The sequence below is a fragment of the Mus musculus genome, chromosome 3 (genome assembly GCF_000001635.26).
Source record: "Mus musculus strain C57BL/6J chromosome 3, GRCm38.p6 C57BL/6J".
NCBI lineage: Eukaryota > Metazoa > Chordata > Mammalia > Rodentia > Muridae > Mus > Mus musculus.
Genome location: NC_000069.6, coordinates 92,364,888 through 92,375,935, shown reverse-complemented (window position 1 = coordinate 92,375,935; position 11,048 = coordinate 92,364,888). Strand labels below are relative to the sequence as shown.

The 11,048-nt window shown below is 38.7% G+C and overlaps 1 protein-coding gene and 1 pseudogene across 2 annotated transcripts; both read right to left on the bottom strand.

Annotated features, from left to right (window-relative positions):
- Positions 1-706: 706 nt before the first annotated feature.
- Positions 707-2,021, bottom strand: Sprr2g (small proline-rich protein 2G; annotated as a pseudogene). The gene is made up of 2 exons (NR_003548.1): positions 1,980-2,021; positions 707-1,315 (listed from the first exon to the last, which is right to left on the bottom strand). The product of NR_003548.1 is annotated as a small proline-rich protein 2G (transcript).
- A 7,472-nt stretch (positions 2,022-9,493) lies between these two features.
- Positions 9,494-10,749, bottom strand: Sprr2f (small proline-rich protein 2F). The gene is made up of 2 exons (NM_011472.2): positions 10,708-10,749; positions 9,494-10,060 (listed from the first exon to the last, which is right to left on the bottom strand). Exon 2 carries the CDS (start codon positions 10,038-10,040, stop codon positions 9,810-9,812), a length of 231 nt encoding a protein of 76 aa, NP_035602.1. The 5' UTR covers positions 10,041-10,060; positions 10,708-10,749; the 3' UTR covers positions 9,494-9,809.
- Between the last annotated feature and the right edge of the window lie 299 nt (positions 10,750-11,048).

Below are 11,048 nucleotides of genomic sequence, written 5' to 3'. Positions count from 1 at the left end.
GTCCATCTTTATTATATCACAACTCATAATATGCAAGTTAAATAATCAGGATTGGTGCCCATCAATGGATGATCCTATTAAGAAAGTATGACATACATATGTAGCAGAGTAATATTCAGTCATAAAGAACAATGACATCATGTTGCATTCATGCTAATTGTTATAACTGAATATCATATTGTTAAGAACAATAAGAATATTCTTTGAAGAGAAGGGACAAGGGAAGGAGGGCTATGAGAGGGTGGGAGTAGAAAAAGAGGTGAAAGAGGACTACAATATGGATGTAAAGTGAATAAATAAATAAAAACGGAAAAGAACAAGGACATTCTACAAAACATGGTGAGCATATTTTTAGATGTAAAAAAGAATATATTAACAAGGATACATTAATGGACATGTGTAAATATTAGGGAACAAATAAGAACAAAATATGTGAGGTGTAGGTGCAAGTGTGATCCAACCTGTATATATATGATTGAAAATCACATCTTAAGTTAGCATATCCTAAAAGTAGAGATTATAGTTTTGTGAAATGAACTAATATGTCCTTCAAGCAACCAAACACTAAGTAATTTTTGCCATGACTCAAAATTCAATCAAAACACAAATGCTATAAATTGACGTGTGGACCAAAGGTTAAAAATATAGGGAAATGAGCATATCACAAAGATAGAAAAGTGAGTTTTAAAAGAAAAGAACACATGAACACCATTGAAAAGATTATACTTTATTCAGCAAATGGAACATCCGTGACACACAGATTTGGAAACCATACTGTGAAGGCACTGAGGGACATCTACTAGTCTTTCCTCTGAACATCTGGTATATGAATCTATTGAAGGAGGATCATTCTCAGCATTCCATTGGGGGAAAAAAAAACAGTTTTACAGTCTCAGAAAAATGCCTTCCCTATAATGAGATGTAACAGGCATTTGAAAGATGAAGGGTAGAGAAGATTCATTTGCATCCAAGATGTCCTTTGAATGGAAGATAGAAGTATTGGTATGGAAGGACAATAGATAAATTCCCTTCTCTTCCCCTTGTTCTGAAGATTGCTGCCATGCTCATTTGCTCTTGGGTGGGCACTTCTGCTGGCATGGTGGAGGAGTTTGCACAGGAGGGCATTTCTGCTGGCATGGAGAAGGAAGACATGGCTCGGGACAAGGTTCAGGACACTTTGGAGGAGGACAAGGCTCAGGGCACTTTGGCAGAGGACAGGGCTCTGGGCACTTTGGTGGTGGGCATAACAGGAGGAGGCTGGCAGGGCTGCTTGCACTGCTGCTCTTGGAATGACATCTTTCTGAAGTCTCAGGATCTGAAAGACATTACATCAAAATGCTTAGGGGTGATTAGAACAGAGAAGATAGAAGGACACATGAACATCAGATCCATTTCTACTTCCTAGAATGAATATTATTCCCCAACTCCTGTTTTAGGACATCCTGGGTTTACCCTTTCCTGCAAGCACTCTGTTGCACCAGCCTTGGGAAATCCTTCCTTGTTTAATGCTCTTTTCCTGGTGGAAATATGTTGTTTCAGTAAAAGAAATAGGCTATTTTACATATCAACTCCTTCAAGAATAGCAATCTCAAGTTCTGGCATCCTGAGAATCCTCAAATGACTTCCTGTACCCATCATTACCTGTATCATCCCAACAAGCTATCTGGGGTTGGACAGTAAAGGGCATCTCAGGAAAGTCTCAGGTTCTCATACCTGCTAAAGTATATGACATTTCAAAGAACAGCAAAGTATGTACATCAAAGAGGAATATACTCTATTCAAGCACCTACTAAATGAAAAGGAAAGCCACTTGTCACAGTGGTATGTGGTATGCATTGATAAGTTTCTGACCACTAGGTAGGTAACATTCATGCCATGATGCCATGATTAAAACTGGACTCACTACACTTACTCTCTCAAAATAAACTACATCACATAGAAGACCAGGGAAACAGAAAAATTCAAGAAATGACACTCACCAGCTTCTCCAACGTAGTGTAGGACCTGAGTACCAGGATTCTGCAGTCATCCAGCCAAGGATCTCTTTATAGAACTGGCTTCTCAGCCCAGTAGATGTAGAACTAACTGAGAGTGGGCAGGACCAAGAATTTCTCAACCAAAATGCAAATCCATGCATGACTGGCTTAATCAGAACTCTGCTCAGTAATGCATGTCCTGTTCTTTGACATCATTGCTAGTTCTGTGCTGTGACTCAGAGGGCTCTCTTGACTTTTCAGTTTCGGTAAGATTTGATAGATGCAGAAATTGAGTTGTTTTCACTCTGGTTGTCCAAGTTCTATTTCTTGATTCAATATATTTTTTCCTCTGAGCAACTGTTCTGGTTCTTCTATTTCAAATCCTTGGTATTATGTGGTACACAAGCCCATTTACATGTCTGGATTTTTAGACTAAATTTTCCTAAGTGCTGAAAAAAAGGAATTAAAAGGACTCTAGGTTATAATTTCAGCATCATCTTTGATAATTCTGTTCCAAGAGACAGTTCATATCTCCTGCCTAGACTACATGCTTTCCTGTGAACAATAGAAAATAGTATATGCCCTACAGAGTAGAGCTTGATGATCTTGGGCATTCTTTAGATCCTTTGCCATACTGCCATGTCAAATGATCTACTTGGGGTATATTTACTTGGACTCACCTCTGAAGATGACCACAATACTGCTTATTATGACTGAAGAGAAACTAAATTCTCACCTGTCCTAAATATGTTGGTTATTCTTAGGTGTCTAGCATGAAGATGGATAATCACTTATGTGAAGAATTGTTGAGACCAAATATAGTACACAACCACTAAAGTTTCTCTGAGAACTTCTAAAGGAAACAGTACATTGAATTATTCACATACACACACACACACACACACTCACAAGCACTATCACACAGACACACACACATACATGAGAGACAGAGACAGATGCATAGAGACAGAGACAGAGTCTTACATTTTATCTGCCATGTAGCTACATATATCACTTTCTGGTTTTCTAAGGTTTGTTATTAAATCATTGCTTCATAAAAAACTGAAAAAAATTGTTTTAAAAATTCTTGACTGTTTCAAACACTTTGGGGCAGGACAGGGCTCTGGGCAATTAAGGGGTGACATATAGGAGGAAGCTAGCAGGGCTGTTTCCTTGGTGCTGCTGGTAATGCATTGTGCTGAAGTATCAGGATCTGAAAGAAATTATGTGATAGTTGACCCACAATTTATCCCCACAGAGAATGAATCTCACATTTTTGGAATATCAGAACTACTCATCAATCCCAATTCTTCCTCAGGACTTTATGACTTTCCCTTCCATGTCACCATTTTTGAATTGTTAACTAGGAAATCTTCCTTTTTCTTCCCATTTTCAATGAGAAATGACTTTATTCAAAATGACAGTGTAATAGCATTAGTGGAAAATAACATCTTTAAGGTAGTCCTTCTGAAGTTTACATTCTAAAGCAGCAATTTATCTCAGTGATGACAGTAACTACTGTCATTATTACCACTTGTGATGTTCCAGGAGCTTGACTAGGTATTAAACAAAATGGCAGAATTTGAGGATCCAGAACCTGTTAAGTGGGACAACAAAATGGTCCTGAAAAAATGAAAATGTTCTATTTGGTCCTAGAAACTTGCTTTTTATCTGGAGGAGGAAGAATGGAATGAGGAATAGGAAACAAGCTTTTGTTTACTCACACCTTTGCTCTGAGAAGCACATGAACACTAAACCAACATCAGTGAATCATGTCTGCATCCTATGATTGCCAGTGCCTTTGACAGTATGGAAAGGTTTAGCTGAAAATGCCACTGTCCACTTCCCTAAAGGGAAAGAGTCATCATAGCTCAGCACTGGAGGCAAGATAATAATGTATCACCAGTAGACGGTCCAGAAGAGCTAGTATAGATGCCTCATAGGTCAGTAGGAGACTTAGAACTCTCCATAGTTACATAAAACACATAAATGATCATCACAGGCAAATGTCTGTCATTATACATTACAAAATTGGCTAATGAGTTTCAATGCCAGTGTAAGACAGAGTCAGTTACACCTGAAGTTCTTCTTATTCTTACTAATACCTGCTCAAAGGGGGTATAAAACAATAAAGGGAAATAATAGAAAGGAAGAATTACATTGTAATAGAAGATGAGAAAGCATGATACATTATGGCACATGGATATGGATGAATAACATTAAAGTTTTTTCTTTTTTATTAGATATTTTCTTCATTTACATATCAAATACTATCCCCAAAGCCTCCCATATCCTCCCCTTGCCATGCTCCCCAAACCACCCACTCCTACTTCCTGACCCTGGCATTCCCCTGATCTGGGGCATATGATCTTCACAAGGCCAAGGGCCTCTCCTCCCATTGATGGCTGACTAGGCCATCCTCTGCTACATAGGCAACTAGAGACACAGCTCTGTGGGTACTGATTAGTTCATGTTGTTGTTTCTCCTATAGGGTTGCAGACCCCTTTAGCTCTTTGGGTACTTTTTCTTGCTCCTTCATTAGGGGACCTGTGTTCCATCCAATAGATAACTGTGAGTATTGACTTCTGTATTTGCCAGGTACTGGCATAGCCTCACATGAGAGAGCTATGTCAGGGTACTGTCAGCAAAATCTTTCTGGCATATGCAGTAGTGTCTGGGTTTGGTGGTTGTATATGGGATGGATCCCCGGGTGGGGCAGTCTCTGGATGGTCCTTCCTTCCATCTCAGCTCCACAATTTGCAAAACGCATGAAACTCAAGAAGAAGGAAGACCGAAGTGTGGATACTTCACTCCTTCTTAAAATGGGAAACAAAATACCCATGGAAGGAGTTACAGAGATAAAGATAAAGGAGTTACAGAGATAGTTTTTACAAAACCATATGGAAATCTACTGCTCTAAATGTTTACAAAAATCTATACATGTATAAAATGTTTAAATGAAATCACCTTATAACTGGAGTGGTGGTCAGGGGGCATACTACCACAAGTAGACACCACGTACAAGGAAATACAAACCTCAGTAACAATAATAGCTTACCAGTATTTATTTATTTAGTCAGTGGGGTCACATAGATTGACTCTAATATCTTTCAGACTACTGGTTTTAATCTTGTCTACCTTCTAGAAATTTATGGTCAGATTCTGTTGGTATAGAAATCACAAGCTTAATACAGAGGGTATGGAGAGACCTAGGAGATGCTCCTTGAGATGTTCATCCCTTCTTCCTAGCACTGATGATAGGAAAAGGTATTATGTATACTGCTGAAAGAAAGAAATAATCAAGTCTTACCCAGATCTGAACACTGAGGGCACAGCAATGACTAGATTGACAGGGTGTGCCTACTGGTATGGATGTAGCACAAATACTGGGGGAGGAATCACTAACTTTTTGTTTGGATTTAAGGTTCTTTCCCATGAATTATGCATAACTGGCACTGGTAAAGGAGAATCTGTAACTTGGTATAATATAGACCTTTGTGGATAATACAACCAACACTATTATTCTCATAATGAACAAATCAACACAAAAATCCACAGTGACATTGCTAAAGTCATATCAATACATCTCTTATTCCTCATGAGAAAAGCTACTACTTGCAGTAGAGTATTAGCACAAAGACCCTTAATTAATACATGGTATAGAGGATAAAAGGCTTGTGTGTGCTTAATATTACCATCATAGGAGACTTGGCAAAAAGATAGTATTATCCAGAGGTAGAAACTGTTTTCTTCATTCAATCAGAACAGTAAACAGTTGAAATCACAACTATTGAGATGGTGTGCATAAGTCACGTGAAAGATCGAGTCAGACAAAAACTCAGCATGGAAGAGTAAAGAAGTATGAAATCTCACCACTAGCTGAGGAGCTATTAACAGTTGATAGCTTTTGAGAGAAAATGGGAGGTTTTTTTTTTTTTCCATAATGTGATAGTTGGTATGTTAATCACACACCTGTGTAGACCCAAGTCTAGAGTATTTAGACTACAGAAACTGAAGTTTAGGGGGTCGGGGTGAGGCAAATATAAACAGCCCAAATTTGGGGGTAGAGAGATGAGAAGACACAGTAGATGAATAATTTGGTAAGCATCAATTTCTTTTCTCTTAGGTAGGATGGTAGAAGTTTCAGGGTGAGAATATAAGGAATGGGGAGAGGACAAAGGGAGAAAGAAATTAAATCAGAGGGGAGGCATCTCTGAGAAGAGCTAGAAACCTAGGACAAGGGAAACCCCCAGGAATCTTTGAGGGTGATCCTAACTAAGACCCTTAACAACAGGGGATATGCAATATGAAACAGCCATCCCCTGCAACCAGGCGAGACTCCAATGCAGGAATGTGTCGGGGTGGTGTGCTGTGTACAGACAGCCTGGTCCCTGGTCATGCAAAGGTCAGGAACCCCAGTGACCTGATGGGTGGTGACTTCCACCTCCATGGGACACCAAAGCACCCACAAAACCTTTGACCCAAAATTTATCTTGACTAGATGCACAGAAGTAGAGATAGCAGAAACTGAAGGAATGTCCAAGCAGTGACTGGCTCATCTTGTTACCCACCCCATGAGAAAGAGCACCTACTTTTGACATTAATAATGATATTCTGCTATACTTGCAGACAGGTGCCTAGGATAACTTCCCTCTGAAGGCTTCACCAGCAGCTGATAGAAACAGATGCAGAGACCCACAGCCAAACATCAGGCGACACTCAGGGAATCTTGAAGAAGAGAGAAAAGAAGAAAGGAATGAGCTGGAAAGGTTAAGGACACTACTAGAAAAACTAGAGAATCAACTACCATGGATCCATAGGGGCTCACAGAGAATGAACCATCAACCAAAGAGTCTGCATGGGATACACCTATATAAGCCCTCTATATAATTAATAGATGTATAGCTTGGTCTTCATATGGGACCCATAACAACTAGATCAGGGACTGTCTCTGACTCTGTTCCCTGACTAGATTATTTCCCCCTTATTTGGTTTCCTTGTCTAGCCTCAGTAGGAGATGATCAGTCTAGCCCTACTTCAACTTGATATGCCAAGGTGGGTTGATAAACATGGGAGATCTCCCCTTCTCTGAGGAGAATGGAAGTGGAAGAAAGGGGTAGGGAGAAAGGAGTGTCATACTGGAAGGAGAGAAGTGAGGGGGTATAAAGTAAATAAATTAACTAATAAAAAATCTCAAAGAATTTATAAAGATGTCATTTTAAAGAAGGCACCATGTCTCCAACAAGTTTCATTTCTTTGCTCTTGTATGTTGAATTCAGTGGATGAGAGGGAATACAATCGGTATGCATATATCGAAATATCATAATGAAACACTTCACTTTTTACAATGATATATGCTAATAATATTTTTTTCTAAAATAGAAGCTACTAATGCTCACAGCACTGGCACTAAGTCATAGAAACCTGAATCTCTTTTCAATCTGAGGAACTAAAGTTGAGTTCCTTCCATATAAATTAATGAAGAGCTTCCACAAATGAGTAAAGATACACGGTATACTTTCTACAAATCTGAACCTTCAAGATCTGACACATGGAATACATGTGCACACAGACATGAATACACATGCAGGGGTCTTTATAGCTGTCAACTATCATTGTGCTAAATATTTAGTTTTGTGATCTTGTAGGCCAAATGGTACTGGGTTTAACCAAAACATTGTTTATCCTTATTTTCTAAGGGTTTACATGAATCAAATGACAAGCATGAATATGAAGTTTTAGTATTTTTTCCATTTCTTAATTTAATTTCATATTTTACTATGATATAGTGTATTCCCACTAAGAAAACGTCCCTGAAAATAGTCAAACTTCTATACTAACATATGCAATGAATAAACAAAAGCAACAGGAGGTTCTATACAGGGTTCACATTACTTGCTGGAATCACTTTCCCCTACATTGATAAATTTATTTGGGTTTATAATGATTTTGTTGGTGATGATGATGCTGGGCTGGGAATTATTGAACATGAATATAGTGCTCTTACTGGGTTTAGTGAGGGTATAAGTGATATTTGAGGTAGGCAGGAGTGGATAGTATGATGACTTGCAGTGTTTGTGATAATGATAGCATTATTAGTGATGATGATAATAATAACAATGATGGAATGGGAATGGCAGTGAATGTAGTAGATACTATAGAGCAGCTGCTTTTACAACTATCATGTACTTAGTGTTAATTAAGTGTCCAGGATTATGCAAATCAAATGCCATATATTAATTCAATTATTACAAAAGACAACCTTTCAGCATAATTTCACATTAACAAGAAAATGTTGAATATGTTTAGTGGTTAGAGAAATGAAAATAAAACCTGCACCAGAAGACCATTACACCTATGAAAGAATGAGTACCATTGATACAATAACAATCAGTCCTGGCAGAGGAGTGAAAAAAATAAGAACTCTACCTCAGTGATTGTGAGAAAGTAGATTAATCCATCAATTATACATGTCACTGTGGGTTTCTTCCAAAAATTAACACTAAAAGCAGAACCATATATGACTCAGCAGCCTTGCTTGGGTTCATATAAAAAGACCTCCAACATATCTGTATTTCAGAACAACTCCTAATCTGCAAGTTTAATAATCAGCCTAGCTGCTCACCATTGGATGAATAGAATAAGGAAATGTGCCTCTTACCAGTACTAGAGAAATATTCAGAAATAAAAAAATAAATGACCTTCTAAAGGACAAGGTTGGCATAGATATCTCAAATATAGAAGCAAATGAATATAACAAAGATAGATTAATATAGATGTGTAACTACTAGAGAAGAAGAAAAGGCAAGTGAGAGAAAACTAGGTGGAGGTGTGGGTAGAAAATGTGAACTAAGTGGCACTTGAATGCCTGAATATCACATAATCTTCTTAAACTAGCATGTACTGAAGGAAAGATTGTAGAGTGAAATGATGTGTTACTAGAGCAATCAAACTCTTAGTGTGCTCTCTAGTTTGATGTTAACTTGACAAAGGTCATGAGAGAGGAAAGAACCTTCACTGAGAAAATGCCTCCATAGTTCTGGACTGCAGGCAAGCCTTTAGAAGATTTTCTTAATGAGTAACTGAGGGGGAAGAGTACTTTCTATGTGGGTGGCATGATGCATAGGTTGGTGGTCCTAGGTTCTATAAGAAAGCAAGCTGAGCAAGCAATATGCAGCAAGCTAATAAGCAGCCCCAATCCATAGTCTGAACCAGTTCTTGTCTCAGGGTTTTTTCCATGTTTGAGTTCTTTCATGACTTCCTTCTTTCACAGATTATGGGTGTAGACCTGTAAACCAAATAGAAACTTTTCTACTCAACTACATTTTGGGGATGGTGTTTTAGTATAGGAAAGTAACTCTAACTAGGAAACTATTCTTTGATATAATCCAATATTTAGTCAAAGCCTTATTACAGCAGACTGACAAGCAACAGAAGAAGGGTTAGGACCAAAGGAACATGATCATGTCATAACAGTAATAAAATGAGTTTTGAAGAAAGGAAACAAGAATATCATTAAAACATAGTACTTTATTTGGGAAATAAAACAACAGTAACAACTACCCTGCTCAAGTGACAGAGAGATTTGAAAAATGTCATACTGAACAATGGAACAAGACCCATTCTCTAGAGCCCCTTTACAGCAGCAAGATTATAGTCTCGGGCAAATTCATTACTTATTAGAGGTCATCACTGAGATATGGAAGTAGGTGAAGGGTAGAGAAAATTCTTCTGCATCCATGTCAGACTTTGGAGGGAAGATAAGGTGTTGCTATGGAATGACATGAAATAGATTCTTTTCTCTTTCCCCTGTCCTGAAGACTGCTGAAGACTTCACTTGCTCTTGGGTGGGCACTTCTGCTGGCAGGGTGGAGGAGGTTGCACAGGAGGGCATTTCTGCTGGAATGAGGGAGGGGGACATGGCTCAGGACAAGGCTCAGGGCACTTTGGAGGAGGACAAGGCTCAGGGCACACCGAGGGAGAACAAGGCTCTGGGCACTTTGGTGGTGGACACACAGGAGGAGGCTGGCAGGGTTGCTTGCACTGCTGTTCTTGGTAAGACATTGTTGCTGAAGCCTCAGGATCTGAAAGACATTAGATGAGAGTGTTCAAAGATGATGAACACATACAAGATTGACAGATATTGAGCATCAGCTTCATTTCTCTTTCTAGCATCAACATTACCCTTTTTGTATTTCCTGACTTTTCCCTATTCTGTCAGTAATCTGATGTACTAGTCTTGAGAAATCCTCCTTTGTTTCTTGTCTTTTTTTTCCAAGAGAAACATTTCCCCCAATTAAATAAGTAATGTTGTTTTCACAAGGAAATACCTCCAAGACAGGCAGTCTCGAGTTCTGGTGCCCTGAGAAACCAGAAAACCAGTTCCAGTTCCTATATATTTCGTTACTTGTATAATCCTGTCAGGTCATCTGGGGTTGGACAGTAAAGGATATTTCAGGAAAATCATGGTTTCTACTACCTGCTGAGGTATATGGCCTTTCAAAGATCACCAAAAAAAAAATGCATAGGGAAGAGAAATAATAATCTCTGTTCAACCACCTACCAAGTAAAAGGAAAAGCCACTCATCACAAATCACTATTGTATCATTAGTAATTTTCTGCCTGCTAGATAGACACCATTCATCCCATGATTGAAACTGAACTCAGCACACTTACTGACTGCAGCACCTAGGAAGACCATAAAGACACAAATTCAAGAAATGACACTCACCAGGTTCTCCAAAGTATTCCAGGACGTGTGTACCAGGAGTCTGCAGTCAGTCAGCCAAGGACCTCTTTATATAACTAACTGTCTGTCAAGCCAAGTGGGAGCAGAACCGACTGATAGTGGGCAGGTCCTAAAATTTCCCAATCAAAATGCAAATCCATGCATGACTGGCGTGACTGGGCTTACACAGAATTAAAGATATCCTGTTCCTGGATATTATCATTGTTGAGCACTGTGACTCAATATTCAGTTTCAGTGAGGTCACATTGGTTGTCTAAGATCTCTTTCTTCCTTAAGGACAATATTTTTTTTATCAATTATAATTTGTGTCCTCTTTGTTCTAT